Source organism: Podarcis bocagei, assembly GCF_964188305.1.
Source record: "Podarcis bocagei genome assembly, chromosome: 11".
NCBI classification, from domain to species: domain Eukaryota; kingdom Metazoa; phylum Chordata; class Lepidosauria; order Squamata; family Lacertidae; genus Podarcis; species Podarcis bocagei.
The window spans coordinates 27027699-27049716 of record NC_138136.1 but is presented as its reverse complement, the minus strand read 5'-3'; the positions used below and the strand labels follow the sequence as shown (position 1 = coordinate 27049716).

At 44.2% G+C, this 22018-nt stretch overlaps 1 protein-coding gene across 4 annotated transcripts in view; it reads left to right on the top strand.

Annotated features, from left to right (window-relative positions):
- The window catches only part of RGMB (repulsive guidance molecule BMP co-receptor b), a 44270-nt gene that overhangs the window by 12047 nt on the left and 10205 nt on the right, over positions 1-22018 (top strand). For all 4 annotated transcript variants that reach the window (XM_081212406.1, XM_081212408.1, XM_081212409.1 and 1 more), the window contains one exon: positions 7800-8311. In XM_081212406.1, coding sequence (XP_081068532.1) covers positions 7800-8311 — 512 coding nt within the window. The remainder of the gene's footprint in view (positions 1-7799; positions 8312-22018) is intronic.

Here is a 22018-nt window from a genome sequence, read left to right as displayed (position 1 = left end):
ACTTGAAACTGTTCTTAACCTGAAGGACCACTTTAGCTAATGGGGCCTCCCAACTGCTGCCGTGCCGCCGGAGCACGATTTCTGTTCTCATCCTGAAGCAAAGTTCTTAACCCGAGGTAATATTTCTGGGTTAGCAGAATCTGTAACCTGAAGCGTATCTAATCTGAAATGTATATAACCCGAGGTACCACTGTACAATATTCAATCAGGGTACATCTCCAGTATGTATACATTCATGTTTGCTGCCATCAAAAGAAAATGGCTTCAGTGACGCTTATTAAGTGCATCACTGAAGCAATTCCTTTTACTGGCAACAAGGCAAGGCATGCTGGGTCTGCTACATTTCCTGCTCCCTACCAAGATTAACATTCAGTGGAAAGAGTTGTGGTAGAAAGTGGAATGTAGACCTACCCTTTTCATCTATTCTGCATTTTCTTAATCTTTAACCAAAACATCAATTTTTAAAATGAAAAACCCCAACTTCTGTAACATCATAATTTTAGTTACTAAAATACTGTAAATACAAAATTCTCAGTGTCTCTTATTCCTAAAAGTATGTATGGCTTGCTTTAATTTACATACAGCACCATCCTATACACATCTACATAGATGCAAGTCCTATAGAGTTCAGTGGGATTAATCTGTATAACTGCAGCCGTAAATGCATTGAATATTTACATTTTGAGGAGGATGGGGCTGCAACAAAAACACCAAGCTGCTTAAAATAGCATTTGAACTGGAAATTATTTTTCCAACATGGTATCTCTGATTCCCTCTTGGGGGTATGTTAAATATACAGAACTGCATCCAAAATAGACATACTTCTGCGGGTTAGAGAATATTAAAAAAATGTACATTAAAGACACCAGGAACCCCTGTTAAGATTTTCCAGCTGGGACCTGATGAGAAATCCTATGCTAAGGTTGCAAATCTAGGCACGTTTACCTGGGAGTAAGTCCTATTGCACCCCAGGAGGTCTGATATACAGTGGTACCTCGGGTTACAGACGCTTCAGGTTATAGCCTCTACTAACCCAGAAATAGTACCTTGGGTTAAGAACTTTGCTTCAGGATGAGAACAGAAATCGCATAGCGGCAGCAGTGGGAGGCCCCATTAGCTAAAGTGGTACCACAGGTTAAGAACAGTTTCAGGTTAAGAACGGACCTCCAGAACGAATTAAGTTCTTAACCCGAGGTACCACTGTACGAGTAAACAAGTTTTTACAGATAGCACTGTAAATGAGAACGTGTACAGAAATAAGCAAGATGTTGACTGTGGCTACTCCAAAAGGATGCCAACTTAGTGGGTTGCATTGGAATGAAGCACCTGTGAGTTCAAGGCTGGTTACATTGCCATCTTGGAGCAGGTGGGCGCACACCTACAAGCTGCCCACCACCTCAGCCCCACCACTGCAGCTCTGCCCCCTCATGTGCCACGACTTATCAATGCCACCAGTTGTTGGAAGAGCTCCATGCAGGAAAAGTACAGTATTATATACATAACATGTTTTGATTTATAAAAGAACCCAGTGTTCAAAATTAGCCAGGCGCCAAGCGCTTTTTGTGACCATGTGCAGATCTTTGGATGCCAGGATGGTGACTGACATCTCCATCTGGCTGGCCCCTCCAGCTTTCTTAAACAGAAGAACTTATATATTTTTTTGCATTTGCATTTTCCTTCAAGGGATACATGGTTCACCCCCTCCTTAGTTAATCCCTACAAAGACCCAGTGAGGTAGGCTAAGAGGTAAGTGACTGGCCCAACGTCACCCAGCGAGCTTTATGCCTCAGTGAGGATTTGAACCCTGATACCCCATGTCTTAGTCCTGCACTCTAACCACTATGCCACACTGGCTCCCTAGAGTACTTCTGCTCTATAAATTAAGTAGGCAAAGAAATATGGGGAAAGCCAAATGTCCCTTATATCTGAAATACTTTCCTTGGAAGCTTGAGTTTGTTATAGTCTGGATTGTTTTATTTGATGTTTCAATGTGTGCTCAAGCAGAAAGGTGGGTACACTTCAGGTTTTTTCATACCTGGGGATAAAGGAGTAAGGGTCAGGGTGAGTACCTCCACCCAATTCCAGCCCACTTCTGGCAGAGCTTCTTTCTGCTTCGTGAGGCTCAGTCTCGCAGGTCTTCCTGTTGTGACCTGCTGCTGGCCCTGTCCTGTACTTAGTCATGAAGTTGTAGGCCTGTAATCTTTTATTATTTTCAGTACACACCAGGGTGGATAAAAATCAATGATATAGGGTGTGTGTGTGTGTGTGTGTGTGTGTATATATATATATATATATATATATATATATATATATATATATATGAGAATGATTTTTTTATTTAAATCAGATTTTTTAAAAATTTAAATTGGATTTATTTGATTTAAATCAGATTGGATTTTTAAATAAAATACTTTTGGAGAAAAAAATCTTTCTGAAGATAGTTTTCTGTTTAAGTTACCTTATAGTCCAAAGGCTTTTTATCAGGAAATAAGGATTTGTTTTAAGTTTTTCATGTTTGCTAAAACTCAGTCTAAGTTTTTTTTTAAATTGTTTAACCACATCAGTTAAACAAACATGGATAGATATGCTGTAATGTTATTGTTTTAGTTAAATAAATGGTTTGAATTGTTATTAAGGAAATGATTCTTTTTCTCCTTCCAATAAAGGTACAGCAGAAAAGTTGTCCAAATATAAACAGTTAACTTATTAAACCTCACAATAATTTCACGAAAGGCTCTAGCTTGCAACACTCCTCCCTCAGCAATAGGAAGTAGGCTCTCTGCTGGAGTGCTAAAACAGGTCTTAAAGGGACTATTGTGAGTGCAGTGCCTAGATGGTTGAACTGGGACCTGCGAGACCAGGGTTCAAATCCCCACTAGATCAAGCTCCTAAAATGCTTCTTTCTTTCTTTCTTTCTTTCTTTCTTTCTTTCTTTCTTTCTTTCTTCTTTTCTTTTCTTTTCTTTTCTTTTCTTTTCTTTTCTTTTCTTTTCTTTTCTTTTCTTTTTCTTTCCCACCCTCAAATATCTCTCTCTCTCCCCCCCCCCCCAGTTTCTTAGAAAGCAGATTCTTCTCAGAAACAAGTGCTTTTATTGCCATGCAATCAGAGACTGGCTATTTCTTTATTTCTGTTGATGTGACGAAACAGGCCGATCTATAAATCGTAATGCAGAAGGACACTGATTTTCTTTCCCAGTGAACAGGGAAACCAACAACAGCAACAAAACCCCTCAACGTCATGCGTTACCCTTATTAGGGTTTTTATTCCCTGGTGCACTTTTGTGTTTAATCTGAGTTTGAAAACAAGAGCCGTTGCATTCTGGTGTCCATGGAAACCAGTTAATTAAAAGGGGGAAATGAATGCTATTGTCATTTATTTCGGTTGCTTTCTCCATTTACAACCAAACACAGATGCCCTACTGTTTCTGTGTTGCTCTTCATCTTGGCATTTTGATTAGTTGGGAAATTGCTTACTAATGTGAGCACAACTGAATTTTACAGCTTGCAGTGGTGGATTCTCCTGCCTTGGAGGTTTTTAAGCAGAGTTTGGATGGCCATCTGTCATGGATGCTTTAGTTGAGATTCTTGCATTGCAGGGAGTTTGGACTAGGAATTGTATGATTCTACAGTTCCCAAGACACCATCCTTTCTTAAGAGAGCAAAGCACATTATGGCACTCCTTTGAAATGCTCCCGTGTGATGCTCAAGCAAAATCCATGGTATATGGCTTAGAAATAGCTTTCGCTAAATGAGCATATCCTTAGCACAAAATGCAGGGCAATTTAATATGGCTAGCTTTTCACTGGGCAATGTAATTAAATCTGTTTTGAAAAGTGGCAAGGCTTTGTGTGTGGAATGCTGTTTTAGACTCTTCAGAAGTTTATCCTGGGTGGAATGCTGGAGAGTATGAAAAGACAAGTGTTCAAGATATTTGAGACTACACCCTTTAGCTGCGCAGTGAGCATGCAAAAAACTGGATTTAATTATGTCGGTGCATAGCACTTCTAGAGCACTTCTCTCGTTTCTCTCTCCTCTAAACTGCCTCCTCACCAACCCCCCAAATGTGAAAAGCAATCCAAATTTATAATAAAGAAAAGATCATTTTATTCCTTCCCTTCTCCATCATAAGTTTGTATGTGTGTTGGCCAGCTTTATTTTTGGGAGGTTTGAAGATAATTCCAGAGGTCTAGGACATTCTGATTTCTTTTCAAGTATCCTTTTGAAAAATTAAACATGTCAGAATTACATGTGTAAAGTTTGCATTGAAAGATGCAGAAAAATACTCAAGATTTCATCAGTTTGTGCCGGAAAGCTTAATTCCCTTGCAGCCCTTCTTTGGTTTCAAATTAGCATGATAAATTCTCTTTTATTTTTAAAAGGGCATGTTGTTAATTCTCTCCCTTCCCCCAGTTGTGGACACAGCCCATCAAGTCTTACATCTGCAAACTGGTTTAACTGAAACATGTATTCAAGTAACATGATAAAAGCCCTAAAATTTACGACAAGTGAGCCATGAAATTATATTCTTTATCATAATTAAGTTCTTTTTTTAAAAAAACCCTGTCTTTTAAAGCTTATGCATAACATATCTCTGTGAGCCCCACAATGAATGCTAGCTTTTCTAAATTACTTAGCTTTGGATCAGTACTTTTATTCTGGAGGTACTCAGGGGTACGCGCAGTGCTATTTTTCTAGAAAAACTCACCACGAACTCTTAGAATGACAATGAGGCTCGCCTGAGAGGTGTTGGAACTAAGTTCCGGAGAGTTCCGGCTGGAAAAAAAGCATTGGGTACACAGTACCAGTATCTTTTTTCTACAATAAAAGCATTGTGTCTGATACTAGGATTAAATACGGGCACTATGTATTTTTAAGGGGGCGGAAGTTGCCCCAGCATCCTAAAACGTGTTCCTTCCCTGCTCACTTTACTATTTTGTGTATACAGTTGTTCCTTGGTTCTCAAACTTAATCCATTCCGGAAGTCCGTTCCAAAACCAAAGCGTTCCAAAACCCATAGAAAGTAATGCAAAATGGATTAATCCATTCCAGACTTTTAAAAACAACCCTTAAAACAGCAATTTAACATGAATTTTGCTATCTCGCGAGACCATTGATCCATAAAATGAAAGCAATAAACAATGTACTGCAGTCACACAATCAGTCAGTAGCTGAACTGGGTTCCACACAGTCACAAAAACAAAAGAAAAAAGCCACAAAAACGCAGAAGAAATAGCAGAAAATCAGATAAACCTCAGCGTAACACTCAAAACGGAAGTGTGGCACTCAAATCGGAAGCGTAACACTCAAAACGGAGCACGTTCGGCTTCTGAAAAAAGTTCGCAAACCAGAACACTTCTGGGTTTACAGTGTTTGGGTTCCAAGTTGTCCCAAGGTGTTTGAGAACCAAGGCACCACTGTACCTCACTTTTCTCACAAATCGCTCAAGATGGCACGCGGCTCTCTCTTCTTTTCCCCTCCCCACCCCTCCATTTTATATTTGCAACAACCCTATGAGGTAGGCTGAATCATTAGGGAGCGAGCAAGAAACCTTCGAGGGACTAGCATTAAGCACCTCTGGAAGGGCAGCTAGAAAACTAGTGCTGTTCAGCTGCAAGATTTCCTTACTGTTCTGTGGCTGAGGTGCATATTGTTAGTTGGCTTCTTCCATGCTCTTGGAAAACGTGCTTTAAAGAAGCATATGTGCAACAGGGAACCTCTGACAGGTCGGGAGCTCCCTCGCGCATTATGGTTTGGCCATGTGCTCTGCATGCGCCTGTCGAAAGCATTATGTGCATAGTGGTCCCAGAGTGCAAATGGAGATGGCCTATTGTGTTGATTTTACTAGGGCTTTCCTGGCTTGCGGGCTTTCAGTTGAATTAAAGCAGGGGTCAGCAAACTTTTTCAGCAGGGGGCCGGTTCACTGTCCCCCAGACCTTGTGAAGGGCCGGACTATATTTTTTTGGGGGGGGGGGGAATGAACGGATTCATAAGCCCCACAAATAACCCAGAGATGCATTTTAAATAAAAGGACACATTCTACTCGTGTAAAAACACGCTGATTCCTAGACTGTCCATGGGCCGGATTGAGAAGGCGATTGGGCCGGATCTGGCCCCCGGGCCTTAGTTTGCCTACCCATGAATTAGAGCATAATGTCAAGGTTGCAGGTTCAATCCCTGTGTGGGACAACTGCAAATTCCTGCATTGAAGGGGGTTGAACTGGATCATTGTCAGGGTCCCTTCCAGGTCTACAATTCTATTATTCTATGAGTTTGCTTAATAACAGAATGAGAGAGAGAGAGAGAGAGAGAGAGAGAGAGAACACTTTTCCAGGTACTTACTGAGCCAGACTCCTGCCCCCCTCAAAAAACCCAGGCAGTCATGAAATAGTGTGAAGTTGGGAGAGTCTGGTTTTTTTTAATTTAAATGCGAATTGAATTGTAAATTTACCACCTGCATCCCATAGCCCGTCTCCCCCTTAGGCTAGCCAGGCGTAGCTGCAGCATGTGGTTTCCGTAGTTAACAAATATTAAGTGTAGTTTTAAATAATTATGGGACTGTGGTCGATACGGAGAGGTGGGGCAAAATCTCTGTTTAAAAAAAAATAAACCCCAAGTACTCAGCTTTCAGCCATGAAGGAAAGTAAGACTAAAATCTGGACTCTCCCAAATAAAGAGTGTGACTTAACAGGCTCTTTTCTTTCTGCTTTGTAGAATATGTGCAGGTTATGTGCATGGTCACATTCACACCATATGTTTAAAACACTGTGACGCCACTTTATTCAGTCGTGCCCCCACCAAATTCTGGGAGTTGTAGTTTGGTAAAGGTAAAGAGAGTTCTTAGGAGTTCCCTGTTCCCCTTGCAGAACAACAATTTCCAGAGTGGTTCAATAGTCAATCCCTCTTTCACAGGGAACTCTGGGAATTGCATCTTGGCCAGCCTTCAGCCAAGTTGAATATTAATAGAATCGTAGAGTTGGAAAGGAACCCCAAGGATCATTCAGTCCAACCCCCTGCAGTGCAGGAATCTTTTTGCCCAATGTGGGACTTGAACGCACTGCCCTGTGATTAAGAGTCTCATGCTCTACCGACTGAGCCAGATGACAATAGAAGCTGCAACTCACTCATCTGGAGTTAGCCTCTCTGAAGTCGCTTCTTCTGACTGAGCATGGATAAGAAAAAGCCCCTTTGGAGCATGCTCTCATGGAGTAATAAAAAAAGTTTTGCTGAAAGTCCTACTGTTTGAAAGTCCATCTGTTTGAACATATCATATACAGTGGCCGCTCGGGTTGCGAACGTGATCCGTGTGGGATGCATGTTCGCAACCCGCAGCAGCGCGTCTGCGCATGTGCGGGTTGCGATTTGGTGCTTATGCGCAAAGCGCAATTTAGCGCTTCTGCGCATGTGTGACTGCTGAAACGCGGAAGTAACCCATTCCAGTACTTCTGGGTTTCGGCAGTCCGTCCACAACCCCAAAAAATGCAACCTGAAGTGTCTGTAACCCAAGGTATGACTGTATATAATCCGAGGGCCTTCTGGCAGTTTCCTCACACTGCAAAGTGAAGTTACAGGGAACCAGGTGGAGGGCCTTCTCTGTAGTGGCACCCTCACTGTGGAACATCTGAAGGCAGCCCTGTTTTGGGAATTTTTTAATGGTTGATGTTTTATTGTGTTTTTAAATATTTTGTTAGCAACTGTGCAGAGTGGCTGGGGCAGTCAAATGGGTGGCATATAAATAATGTTGTTGTTGTTTCTTTTATGAAAACGAATCACGCCCAGTAATGTCCACTCTTCTTTTCCCAGGCGATTGCCAGCTGCAGACGCCATGTCGAATCCAGAAGTGCACCACGGACTTTGTGTCGCTGACTTCTCACCTGAACTCTGCCCTTGATGGCTTTGATTTGGAATTCTGCAAAGCCTTGCGTGCCTATTCCGCCTGCACCTACCGCAACTCCAAAGTCTGCCGTGGGAACCTGGTCTACCATTCGGCTGTGCTGGGGATCAGTGATCTCATGAGCCAGAGGAACTGCTCCAAGGATGGCCCGACATCCTCCACGAACCCCGAAATCACCCACGACCCGTGTAATTACAGCGGCCGCCAGGGAGCCGGCGAACTTCGCGGGGGAGGAGAGCAGACTCCGCCCACGTACTTTTTCTGTGGCCTGTTTGGAGACCCACACCTGCGGACCTTTAAGGATCACTTTCAGACGTGCAAAGTGGAAGGGGCGTGGCCCCTCATAGATAACAACTACTTGTCGGTGCAGGTGACAAATGTGCCCGTGGTCCCCAGATCCAGCGCCACTGCCACAAATAAGGTGCGTTCAAGGCCCACGCCTTATTTTCCTCTTTAAAAAGTTACAGTGGAATTTGAAATTTATAGACGGCAGGATTTTGATGAATTGCGATATGGAAGAAAGGACAAGCCACAGAGCTGTGCCAGGCAAGGAATCCCTAGGCTGGCTTATGCGAACCAGCCTGGCTGACCTAGTAAATCTGTTAGCATGACAAAAGGGTGTCCATGGGTCATCCCAGAGGAATCCTTTGGCCTGGAGAGACAGATGTTGCTGAGGTGATGGGGTACGTTTTTGAGGTGACAGGAAAAGAGAGTTGTTGGGTTTTTTTTATAGCAAGGTGTTCTGGGAAGAAGAAGGGAGCAGAAAGACTGGGAGCCATCTTGGGCAGGCTGGCTGAAGGCTGGCTTCACTGCTGTGGGGGACAAGCCCCTCTTGAAGTGACCATGCTGTAAGATCCGGGCTTCCTCCCCGCAGACTGAATTGGTAAATAGGTGATTAAACCAGATTTCTTAAAGCTGCGGCAGTCTCTGACGTGTCTCAGTTCTGCAAAGGAATACTGACCCTGGGTGAGTGCCTGGAATCCCCTGGGATCTTGCAGAGAGTTGCGGCACACAATCTAACAATATTTTAAATCCAACACATTCCTCCCTCCCCCTTTTTGGTGATGGTGGCGAGAAAGCAGAGCTGTTGCATGTGAATGCATGTTTAATTCTTTCAGACTAGAGGATAAGCATGCTCACAGATAGTTGGCCAAGAAGAGACAGCTGGTTTTAAGGAGCAGCTCACCTGCCTATGCTATGCAGTGACCAAGGGAAGGTCTCTTGTGCTGTGGGCAGAGAACATTGGCTGAGAGTTGATGAAGATTGGAGGGTATATGAGCAGCATTCAAGGTCTCCAAATCCCGAAGAAAAGGTGTGGTTGGGAATAACTTGGAAGGAATTGCATTGTGGCGAAGGGCATTTGTTGGTGTACAGTCTGTAAATAAGGTTTGGTGGAAAGGAGATTGAGCTCTACTAGCCAGTTTTCGATTGGCTGTGTTGTGCCTGGCGTCTGAGTGCAATAGGAGATGGATTTTGACACGATAGAGCATGGTGCTGATAAGGCCAAGGTCGCAGGTTCGATCTCCATAAGGAACAGCTGCATATTCCTGCACTGCCGGGGGTTGGAATAGATGATGCTTGGTGTCCCGTCCGAGTGTACAGTTCTGCGATTCTACGAATTATTCTGTTCTTTAGCAAGAGTACATACTTGGGATCACACGACAGAGATCTGCTAATGCCCACTGCTAAAGAGAGCCTGAAAACGCACTCTTGTAAATGTAAAGTGTGCTGGACTATGAGAATGCTAAGTTTTCTTTTTAAATGTTTATTATTAGTATTATTAAAATAAATAAATACGTTCAAATTAAATTATACAGTGCTGATGCTAGTGGGATAAATGGCACTTCTGGCATCTATTATCTTAAATTTTGTGAGTGGTAGGATTAAAACACTGAAAAGAACCTCCTCCCCCCCCCCCCTTATGAGGAATATTTCTGACTGAGAAGAGCTGTATGAAAGATGTGACTTGTTTGTATGAATTAAAAAGGTGGAGGCTCTGGGTCACTGCTCTTGGCAGATTTAGTCTGACATTATTCTAGTGGGTGGGGAACTTCCCTCTTGACTCAAAGATGGCTTTGGCCCATATTGAGCCAGTGTTGTAGTCCATTAAGTTCAATGAGACCTGAGTTCAAATGCTAAGACCCGCGGAGGGAAAAATGGAGATTTGTCTTAGAAGTTGCTTCTGAGAATGACTTCATTAAGGAAATGCTGTTAGTGCCTCTGGGCTTTTGGGCTAAAGAGCAATCTGAAGTGCAGGGTGGTTATTAAAAACAACAACACAAAAGTGACGTAATGCTGCTTTCAGAGTGCCAGTGGAAGCATACAATTAGCAATTTGTAAGATAAGTATTTTGGGAAGAACAATATGTTTGGTCCTTTTCTATGCATAATTGACCCTTAATGCCTGTAATTTGGTGTTGAGGATCCTACCACAGCCCCTGCTCCCCTCCCTCCCCCAACATTCTGCCTGCATATCAGCTCGAAGCTGCACACACAATTTGATCTGGGGTGTGTTAATGTTTTTTTAAAACAAAAAACCCTCATGACCTTCCAAAGTGCTTTTTTTTTTTTTTTTTTGGTGTAGCCATGGAGTCATTTTATGACCTAACTATTCAACATGCTAAGAGACGCAGGTGGCGCTGTGGGTTAAACCACAGAGCCTAGGACTTGCTGATCAGAAGGTCGGCGGTTCGAATCCCCACGATGGGGTGAGCTCCTGTTGCTTGGTCCCTGCTCCTGCCAACGTAGCAGTTCGAAAGCACGTCAAAGTGCAAATAGATAAATAGGTACCGCTCCGGTGGGAAGGTAAATGGCGTTTCCGTGCGCTGCTCTGGTTCTCCAGAAGCGGCTTAGTCATGCTGGCCACATGTACGCCGGCTCCCTCAGCCAATAAAGCGAGATGAGCGCCGCAACCCCAGAGTCAGTCATGACTGGACCTAATGGTCAGGGGTCCCTTTACCTTTTATTCAACATGCTATCAAGCCCAGTTCAATAACTTAATGGTGACTTTTAAGGCCCTGAATTGCTTGGAACCCAGTTATCCAAAGGCCCCCTTCTCCTTACTCTGTCCTGTCAGGGATTAAAGTTCTACTGGGAAGGCTCTTGACACCATCTCTGAATCATGCTCATAGTTCAGCAACTTGAGAGAGGCCTTCTCCTAGGTGGTACCCCAGCTGTGGAATGCCCTCCCCTTTGAAAAATGGCTGGCACCAATATTATTTAGTGTTGCATGCTGGCTACGAACTTAGCTTTTCCACCAGGTGCTTAATTTATCAGGCCAGCAATAGTGATATTGAAGAAGAGCAGGTGCAATATTTGTGGTGGTTGTTTTTCACAGAATGATAGAGTTGGAAGGGACCATGGGGGTCATTTAGTCCAACCCTATGCGATACAGGAATCTTTTCCCTAACATGGGGCTGGAGCCCACAACCCTGAATTTCTATCCCACCATTTCTCGAAGCACCTTAAGGCGTTGTACCCCTCCCTCCCTCCCTCCTTCTCTCATCCTCACAACAGCCCTGCGGGGTAAGTTAGGCTGTGAGAGAATGATTGACCCCCAAATCACCCACTGGGCTTCATAGCCGAGTAGGGATTTGAAATCTGATCTCCCCAGCTCTTAGTTCAGCACTATAACCCAGGGTTTCTCAAACTTGGGTCTCCAACTGTTTTGGACTACAGATCCCATCATCCCTGACCATTTGTCCTGCAAACTAGGAACGATGGGTGTTGTAGTCTAGCAGCAGCTGGAGACCCAGGTTTGGGAAACCCTGCTCTAACCACTGGCTTTTGGTAATTTTTTTATCTTAAACTATGTCGCCCACCCCGGGATCTCTTGCTGACGAAGGCTGAGCTAAAGGTGAAATTAAAATAAATTTCTGTGTGACGTTTAGTTCTCTTGGATAGAGAGGTTTGAATAAGTGAGCTGTCAGATACCGAAGTGGATGCTCTTCTGAGTGGTGCTGTCTTTTGTTACTACTTAATGTGGTTTTGAAGTTGCATTGCCCAGGCTCGCAATCCTGGGGAAAGCGCTGCGTTCAACACCCTGCCTTTTAACAACAGAAGCCGGCAAGCACAAAAAATGAAAATGGAAAATGAAAATACCATCGTCAATGTTAAGAGGTGATTGATCCAAAGCGTGCATCTGCATCCACAGGGATGTTCAAATAGGCAGAAGCAACTAATGGGATGTGGGTGTGTTCATTAAAGAGACTTTGACTGTAGGATGTCTGAAAGAGGTTTCTTGGCACTGGTGATTCTATTGGATGCTACACAGACCTTGAGGTTTTGCTTCCACTGCCAGGCAATTAGGCTTTTATCAGAATACCTTTGTGCTGTCATGGAAGCTGTGCATGACATACCTCTGAAAGCCTTAATGCATTTACTTGAAACCCTTTGAGTTTTGTTGCTTCAACATTCCCTTTTTAAAGATGCGTTATGGAAAAGTCTTCCGTTTTCTATAGTTCTTTTCTCACGTTTACCCATGCAAAGTTGCATAAAGCATCCACCATTTTCAGGGTAGCTTAATGACAACAAGTCAGTCGCTTCTCTTCTTTTTAACAAGACACGCCACGCCCCCCGGGTTAAATAATAATAATAATAATAATAATAATAATAATAATAATAATAATAATTATTATTATTATTATTATTATTATTATTATTATTATTTTGCTGTCAAAAGTGATCTCTCCAAACAAGACATCTAGCGAGCGAGAACGGTCACCTTTTGTTTGGAAGAACGAGTCTTTGGAATTAAAGTCTGCATATTACAAGTTCTGCTAAGCAGTATAGATTTCTCATTAAAAAGAGAACAGGCTGAATTTAGACTGGAATAAATATTCCCCACCTCCCCCAGAGCAGACTGCTCACTTTGGTTGTGGGTTAAAGCAGCAGGAATTTCAGCAGCGTTCTTTTTAGGTTTGAAAGTAAGAGCCCTCTTTCAGCATTAGCCAAGGGGGAATGTATTTACCTAATCTCAAGGAGGGCAATACCATTTTAACTATCTGATAAAAGAAACAACATACACAGTACAGGCAGCTCTCTCCCCCCCCCCCCACTTACGTGGAGGTTACTTCCATGCACATAAGTGAAATCGGGTAAAGTGGGGAGCACCCTTTGAACCCCCCCTCTCTCCAATCCAGACCCCAAATACTGATACAGTGGTACCTCGGGTTACAGACGCTTCAGGTTACCCACTCCGCTAACCCAGAAATATTACCTCGGGTTAAGAACTTTGCTTCAGGATAAGAAGAGAAATTGTGCTCCAGCGGCATAGCAGCAGCCCCATTAGCTAAAGTGGTACCTTAAGAACAGTTTCAGGTTAAAAACGGACCTCCAGAACGAATTAAGTTCTTAACCCGAGGTACCACTGTATCCAGAAATATCCACAACTAGGATGGAAGCTCTGGGGCTGGGTGGAGACAGCTCAGGGAAGCAGTGGCTGTTGCTGCTACGATACTGCACACATCAGCTGTTAGGCGGGGAGGCTGAGCAGCGTAAGCAAAGCCCCACTGCACCCGTGGTTTCTTAGGGGCTTTCTCTGCCCGCAATGACGTCCTCTTTGGGGGAGCATCTCCCCTCAAGCTGTGAGGACTTTTCAGCTCTCTCCCGCCATTTCCGGGTTTGAATTGAACTAGTTAATTATTTCCCTGCGATGCGCATATATGTGGTCGTGTAATCACACGTAAGTGAGGCTGGACACCTGTATTGCACACTAAAATGAATTTGGATGTTTGGTGACCTTGGAGAAAAATAGGCAGGAGCAGTAATTCACGTTGTCTAGAGATATGACAAATTTAACCGGGGTGGGGAACTGGCGGCCCACGTTTCACATCTGTCTCATAAGGCCTGAAAGCCCCACCCCCTATCTTGAGTTGGTGGGGGTGGGGAATGCCTTGCTCTTCTTAATCAATATGCACATTACAAATCAGGAAGCATGGAATGAACTTTGCAAGTGTTGTACAATGGTACCTCGGGTTAAGAACTTAATTCGTTCTGGAGGTCTGTTCTTAACCTGAAACTGTTCTTAACCTAAGGTACCACTTTAGCTAATGGGGCCACCCACTGCCGCCGCCACACGATTTCTGTTCTCATCCTGAAGCAAAGTTCTTAAGCCGAGGTACTATTTCTGGGTTAGCGGAGTCTGTAACCTGAAGCATCTGTAACCCAAGGTACCACTGTATTCCCGTAGGCACCATTGTGGGCTTTTCAGTAACAACTGTGGAATCTCCGAATGTGCTTCTGATGTGGTGCTGGGTTTTGGCTGGCAGCAGAAGATCTTCAGCGAGTCGGAGACTGGACATAAAAGTTACTCATCTCCCTGCAAGAGTAAACAGCATTACTGATTGCTGTGAATTAACACAGCATTCTATGGAAACCTCTTCCTTGACACACCCTGTTGTAGCTTTGATGATCTTATGCTTACTTCCAATCAGCGTAGGTTTAAGAGGTCCGCTTCATTTCCTTTGCTGGTTTCTTGCAAGGTTGGGAGTACCTTGCAGCAGATGCAGTCATCGAGGTTGTAAACAATCTGTGTTGCAGAAGAGTTCGCCTTTCTCGTGGTCTCCTTTGTTGCCTTTCACTGACTGGCTCTGACTCTTACGGTTTGGTAAATGGCTGTTTTCGTGTCCCTTCTGCTGCAGTTTCTTTAATTTTCCGGGCAAATGTGCATCTCTCTGATAGGAGGCAAACAATTGGCACTAAGAATTCTTACACCTTAGGTGCGTGTTGTGTAACATTGTTGAAATAAAGGAGATTCTTAATCTCCAGTTGTGTTCCACATGCCCCTTTTTATCTGTAGAAGATGAGCATATCAGGTTCCAGGTCAAGAGTGTGGCGGCTTACATCAACTTTTACAACAATTTGTTCATTTTCATAGAATTGTAAAGTTAGAAGGGATCCCAAGGGTCATCTAGTCCAACCCTCTGCAATGCAGGGATCTCAACTAAAGCACTCATGGAAAGAAGCATAAATTGCTTCTTTTAGTGCCTGTTTCTGTGAGTCGCAGAGCTTGGCAATTAGTAATGGAGGCACAATTTACTTAACTGGTTGAGACTAGCTTTGTCTTCTGGTTTCTGTGACACTGAGGCCAAAGAGTTGTGTATTATCCACCTTCTTGAATTCACCTTTGCCATCACTTACTATGTTTCTGTGCAGTATTTAATTTTGAGGGGAAGGGTTGAGCTGTCTCCCCAAAAGCTTGAATTGCTGCTGTCTTTGCCGCAGGTGAACTCAGCAAGATCTTTACTTGGCAGCATTGTAAATCCAGACTTCTTGAAATCTACAGGGCAGAGCACTGGATCTCTCTGACCTGCTTTCCAGCATTGCTCTGACGAAGTTAACAGATGGTTCAAATTGATTATATCTCACCTGGAATCAACATAAATAGGTAGCAAAAGAACAAGGAGGGAGAACGCTGGCATTGACAAAATAAGAAAATAAGTTTGACCTCAGGGTTACCTTCTCTGTCCTTATGTTGGTTTCACTTCCTTGAAGAAAAAAAAAGGAGATTGGTTGTCTAGTTTCTCGGTGTCATTTGAAATGCCAGTTTTGTAACTGCTCGCACCTGTGCGCAGTGAGTCACTGCCCTATCTTGATGGGATCTTGTTCTTTTCCATCCTTCCTCACTTTTCGCTCTTCTCAAGGGATTGCTTATTTCAGGTAAATCCAGGTAATCATCTGTTCTGGTAAGTAACATTCATAGGTTCTGTACTTCAAAAATGGCATTGGGCCACCGGCATTGTTTTCGAAAATATCTGTCAGAAAATACAAGGAGTAAAAACACACACACAAAAAGTCATATGTGGGCCGCCTGTTGAGTCAGAGTGCCATTTCAGCAGCCTGCATGACGACTGTGCTTTTGAAAAGATAGATAGATATGCTAGCTAGACAGACCTGTTTAGGGATTGCCTTTGACTTGCATGCCAGCCACATTTCCGGAGGAGAATTTGGTACAGTAAAATATACAGTAGGCCTTCTTGGGTACGGCGAGGAAGCACCTTTGTGTTCATCAGCATGAAAAGGAATTTGCATTTCTTATCAACCTCTGTAGTTAGAAAATGCACCTGGATTTAGGCCTTGTGCACAGAACCATTTGAATGCATATGGCTGTCTGGGTCAGAGGGCAATATAACCCCTGCACCATCTGGTTCTTCATACAAAAGCAGAGCAGGCTAGTGGTGGATCTTTGATACTCTTGTTGGGACAATAGGGTGGCACTGTGGTCTAAACCACTTCGCCTCTTGGGCTTGGTGATCAGAAGGTTGGCAGTTCGAATCCCCGCAACGGGGTGAGCTCCTGTTGCTCTGTCCCAGCTCCTGCCAACCTAGCAGTTCGAAAGCACGTCAAAGTGAAATTAGATAAATAGGTACCACTGTGGCGGGAAGGTAAATGGCGCTTCCATGCACTCTGGTTTCCATCACGGTACTCTGTTGCACCAGAAGCGGTTTAGTCATGCTAGCCACATGACTTGGAAAGCTGTCTGTGGACAAACGCCGGCTCCCTTGGCCTGAAGCGAGATGGGCTCCACAACTCCATAGTCGCCTTTGACTGGACTTAACCATCTAGGGGTCCTTTACTTACTTTACTTTTGATGGGACAGTATCCTACGCTGCATCTCAGAGCAGCAGGTCACTCTGCCCTCATTCTGCCCCATAGCAGGTGCATGAAACGGCTGCCTCTCTCTTTTCAAGTTTGAGTGCAAACTTACCTTTCTGTAGTGATAGACGAGGTGCTGCTGGCTCTTTGCTATGTCTTAGGCAGCAGTTCTCAACCTGTGGGTCCCCAGATGTTGTTGGACTACAACTCCCATCATCCCTGAGCTTTGGCCTTGCTAGCTAGGGGTGATGGGTGTTGTAGTTCAACAACATCTGGCGACCCACAGGTTAAGAAAGACTGGCTTAGAGCAGTGTTTCCCAACCTTTTTTGGGCAAAGGCACACTTGTTTCATGAAAAAAATCTCGAGGCACACCACCATGCCAGATGGGGAAAGGTCACTTTTTACTTATGTAAAAATAAAATAAAAAAAATAGTAACAGCATAGAAGGTAATGGTTAGGCTAGCATCCCTCTTCCAAATATGCTAGGTTTTTATTTGCAGGGACTGTTCTACATGGGAAAGCATTCAGCACTGTCATTCTCCCATCTGCCATCTGAATTGGTACTATTCTGGGTCAACTTACTCTGCTGCATGTGTAGATGAAAATGGCACCAAGTGTGGGGGAGGGGGCAGAACAGGTTTCAGATACAGGATATTAAGCATACACGTACTTCAGATTGAACTGGTTGCTTGCTTTGCAAGTTTTCATTTCCCAAATGACTGCCTTGGCAAGCGCAATACCTACCAGGCTCAACGCCGGTCTCGCGCTGCCGCTTCCCGCGCTCTCAAGGACCCGGGAGGAGGAAGGCGTGAAGGGAATCCCGAAAGCGCGAAAACCTCGCGCATGCGCAGGCCTTCCGCCTGCGACAGCCCAGTAGGCCGGCCGAAGCGAGCGGCGATGGGATGTGGGAGGGAGCTCGCTCGCCGCCCCGCGTGTGCCTATGTGGGGCTTGTTACAGCCCCGTGACGTCAGCGCCACGCAGGCAGCCAGGCAGGCAGACGGCGAGAGCCCCGCGCTGGGCGGCCTCTCCTTGCCACCGCCGCCCCGCCTCTCGCCGCCCGACTCGCCCGCCTCCCTCCCACGGCACACCAGGCAACGTCTCGCGGCACACTAGTGTGCCGCGGAACACCGGTTGGGAAACACTGGCTTAGAGGATGCCTGGAAAAACTTAGGCAGAGGGCCTTCTTGGTAGCGGCGCCCTCCCTTTGGAACGCCCTCCCATCAGATGTCTTCTAGAAGTCTACTTGACTTCTAGAAAACATCTGAAGGCAGCTCTGTTTAGGGAAGTTTTTAATGTTTGATGTTTTATCATGTTTTTAATATTCTGTTGGGAACCACCCAGAGTGGCTGGGGAGGCCTGGCCAGATGGGTGGGGGTATAAGTAATAAATTATTATTATTATTATTAGGTTGGTCTTATCAGCCCTGAGTCTTTCCCAAGCAAACGTCAAGCCTTCCAAGGAGGGACTTGACAACACGGAGATCTTGCTGGCGGCAGAACAGGGGAGGATTTCTAGGGCTGTGTACACACCGTTCATTTTTAAAGTGCATGAGTTTCCTCTGAAGAATCTTGGGAACTGTAGCTTAAGAGCGCTGGGAATTATAACACTGGGGGTAAGCTACACTTCCCAAGATTCTTTGGGAGAAGCTTTGTGCATTGAAGGTGTGGTTTTGTACACAGCCTATGTCTTGCTTCGTAAGATCCGGGCACTTGTAAATGTACTCAGGAGCTTCTCGGTCATTGGTCTTCAGAGCTAATGTCTCCTTGATTGTAGTTGTGAGAGGTTGCCTTATATTGAGGTAGGCAATTAGCCCATCTAGGCCAGCACTCCCTGTTCTAATGGGCACGGTTCCTTCCTGCTGCTGATGTTCCTCCTCTGTGAAAAATAGGAGCTGGGACTTCAAAGATGTTGATGTACCTTGGAGACGGGTCTCAGACGGGGCAGCTTGTGCCCCTGAAAATGGCAGTTTCCTAAGAGCCCAGGAAAACAAAAACTTTCACCAGGACAACTTGTGTGTTTTATTTTTTTAGAAACCAAACACCGGCGTTGAGACTGTTGTTTTGCATGGATTATGTAAACATAAGCAAATTTATGGAAAATTTCTGTAATTTATAGTACTGATGTGCAGGGACAATGTACTCCGTGGGGCACTGGAGCTTCAGTCTCTGGCTCCTGGGAATCATGCACAGTCCCACCTGTGGCATTAGAAGTTGCCTCTGTATTATCAAAACATACTTTTGAAACCCATGAGGCCTAGAAACTCTACTATGGGATGCTGAATTGGTGTCCCAGTATCCAGTTTTAAATTTGAACCCATGCAATAGGAACATACATGGGTCATATCCAACTAACTCCTTCCACCAGCGCAAGAGATTTTCCTTGTGCAATAGATCTTTCCTCTCTGGTCATGCGTGAGTGGGGATTCGAACCCTGATCTCCCAGGTCCTAGTCCGACACCCGAACTACTACACCACACGGACTTCCTGAGTACTTCTACTGCAGGGCCGCTCTATAAATTTAATAGGTATATAGGGAAAGCCAAATGTCCCTTAGAGAGAAGGATCCAAAATATTTTCCTTGAAGTTTGAATTTGTTTGATTCTGGATTGTTTTATTGGATGTTTTGATGCATTATAAACTACTTCTGAGATTCCCCCCCCTTTAAAATATAAAGCAGTATAGAAATGAAAATAATATCAATAACAGTAAAAAAGAAATCCCATTGATGGGAAAGGTGCCTAGACGTTCCATTGTGGTCACTGCAACAAAGGTTTACGGTGCCATTTGGCGATTCGCTTATACAGTGGAACCTCAGTTTTTGAGCATCTCGTAAGCCGAACGTTTCAGTTTTCGAACACCGAAACTCGGAAATAAATTCTTCCGTTTTTGAACGCGGCTTGGATGTTGAACGGCTTCCAAGGCGCATTTTAAAATTTAACTCTGTATTGTTTTTAATACTTGATTGGGAGCCGCCCAGAGTGGCTGGGGAAACTCAGCCAGATGGGCGGGGTATAAATAATAAATTATTATTATTATTATTATTATTATTATTATTATTATTATTATTATTATTTCTCCATTTCTCAATGGAATTTGGCGACCGTCCATTGCGCCTTGGTTGTCGAACATTTCGGGAGTCGAACGGTCTTCCAGAACGCATTATGTTCGACAACCGAGCTACCATTGTATACCTGAGCTTCGAACGCTGTTTCATAGGTAACCTTTGACAGGCTGAGAGCGGGTGAGGTTGCTTAGCGCCACCCAGTGAGGTGACACCGATTAGAGCTTTGAACTTTGCGCATTAAGTATAGAACTCAGGTGTTTGTGTGGCGTAGGTTGTCTTAGGAGAGCTGGGATTTATGGCAAGTGCTCCTTGCTGGTGAACTGAGAGGATCGAGTGGAATGGAAGTATTAAAAATGAATGAGCCAAAGTAGTTCGGAAGGTAAGTTGGGGCGGGGTGGGGGGGGGGGAGAGGCGAAATGTTTAACAAAGGCATTGATGTTTTAAATGCACAACAATATTACCTATTAATAATAAATGGTGTGGTAAGAGACCAAATGTGCCAGAGTAAGTTATTGCAGTTTATGGATTAGGTCAGAGAAACAAGTAAGCAATGCGGATGGTGTCTGGAGATTCAGTGACTAAAAAAACATTTGCACGAGCCTCCTCAAGGTGGGTTGGTGTGGGGTGTGTGGGAAGCAACCTTTAAGGGGCAGTAATTGACACAGCAGCTTAGTCTGTAGCTTGGATGGGGTTGTCCTGAGGGGATACCTCCCCCACTCTGTCAAAGACTAGCATCCTGGAAAAAATGCATTTGCAGTTCCTGTGTATTGCAGTTACATCCAAGATGGATGGGCTTGCATAGCTCATCCAGGGCTGGGCCTACTTGCATTGGGAGCCTCCTAGCTAAATTTGGAAAGCAGTTAGTGACCATTGGAGGACTTTGAATGCTACCTGGAGAGCAGTAAGTCATACCTTGATTCTCTTTCATAGCAAAGACCGAAACAGCACATTCGCCGGCGGGTCTGCTACAGTAATAGCTGGTTGCCTCTGCCAAGACCCCATACCCTCCAACATTTCTCTGATGAAAATAGGAATGTCCTGTTCAATACTGCTGCTACTACTGCTACTACTAATATTTATACCCCACCCATCTGAATGGATTGCCCCAAGCCACTCTGGATGGCTTCCAACATACAGTAGAGTCAAACCTCAGATCCTGAATGCCTCCGTTTTGGAACATTTCTGCTCCTGGACACTGAAAACCCGGAAGTAAATGCTCTGGTTTCCAAATGTTTTTTGGAAGCCGAACGTCCGACGCGGCTTCCGCTTGAGTGCAGGAAGTTCATGCAACCAATCTGAAGCCACGCCTCTGAAATGTTCATTTCGGTAGCCAAATGGGCTACGGAATGAATTACGTTCGACAACTGATGCTTGACTGTATATGAAAACATAATAAAACATTAAACATTTAGAAAACTTCCCTATACAGGACTGCCTTCATATGTCTTCTAAAGGTTGTATAGTCACTTATCTCCTTGGCTCATGGGTTGCATAACTGCATACCCTCCAACATTTCTCTGATGAAATTAGGGATGCCCTAAGGAAAAGTGGGACATTCCAGGATCAAGTCAGAAACTGGGATGGCTTCTGTAAATCCTGGACTGTCCCTGGAAATTATGGACATTTGGAGGGTCTGCAAGCAGCCTTTTTTCTCCTGAAATGTTGTTGGACTATTTATTTATTTAGAAAGATTCATTAACTGCTTGATGACAAAGCTTTATAAATAAAAAGATTTCAGCCAAGCTAAAATACGCAAAGCTGTTGAAAAAACAAATATACATAAAATCACTGTCTGTAAAGCACAGATAAAATCAGCAAAACCCTTTAAAACTAATAGAGGTAACTACATTATATGACTACAACTCCTGTCATCTCTGACAATTGGTGTTGCTGGCTGGGGAGTCTGGAGTGTGTTGACCCAACAATATTGTGTTGAGGGTATAGTGTCGGGGAAGGCTGTTTTTATGGTCTAGTATGAAGCATCCTTGCATAGAAATAGAAATTGTGATAGGACTGGATGTTGCAGTTGGTTACTAGACAATGTCCAATGTTACATGGAGTAGACTTGTTGAAATGAATGGCCTTAAGTCTATGTTTTTCAGTGGGTGGTATTCTGAGTGTGATTGACGTTGGACATTGCCCTGAAGCAGGGAGGGAAGACCTCAGATCCGGGGGCAAAATGTATCCCTCTAACTAACCTGTGAATTCTCCATATGTCATATCCCTTACCGGTCCTACTTTGTACCCTCCTTGAGAAGTTGTGGCTTGGCTAGAATGCCATCTTAAACTCTTATAATGCCTTTTCTTTTCCTGAATAGAGGATAGGAGTATGTGTATAAGTTAGTCTACTGTAAAGGTAAAGGGACCCCTGACAATAAAGTCCAGTCACGAAGGACTCTGGGGTTGCAGCGCTCATCTCGCTTTACAGGCCGGGGGAGCCGGCGTTTGTCTACTTCCTCCGACAGTTTT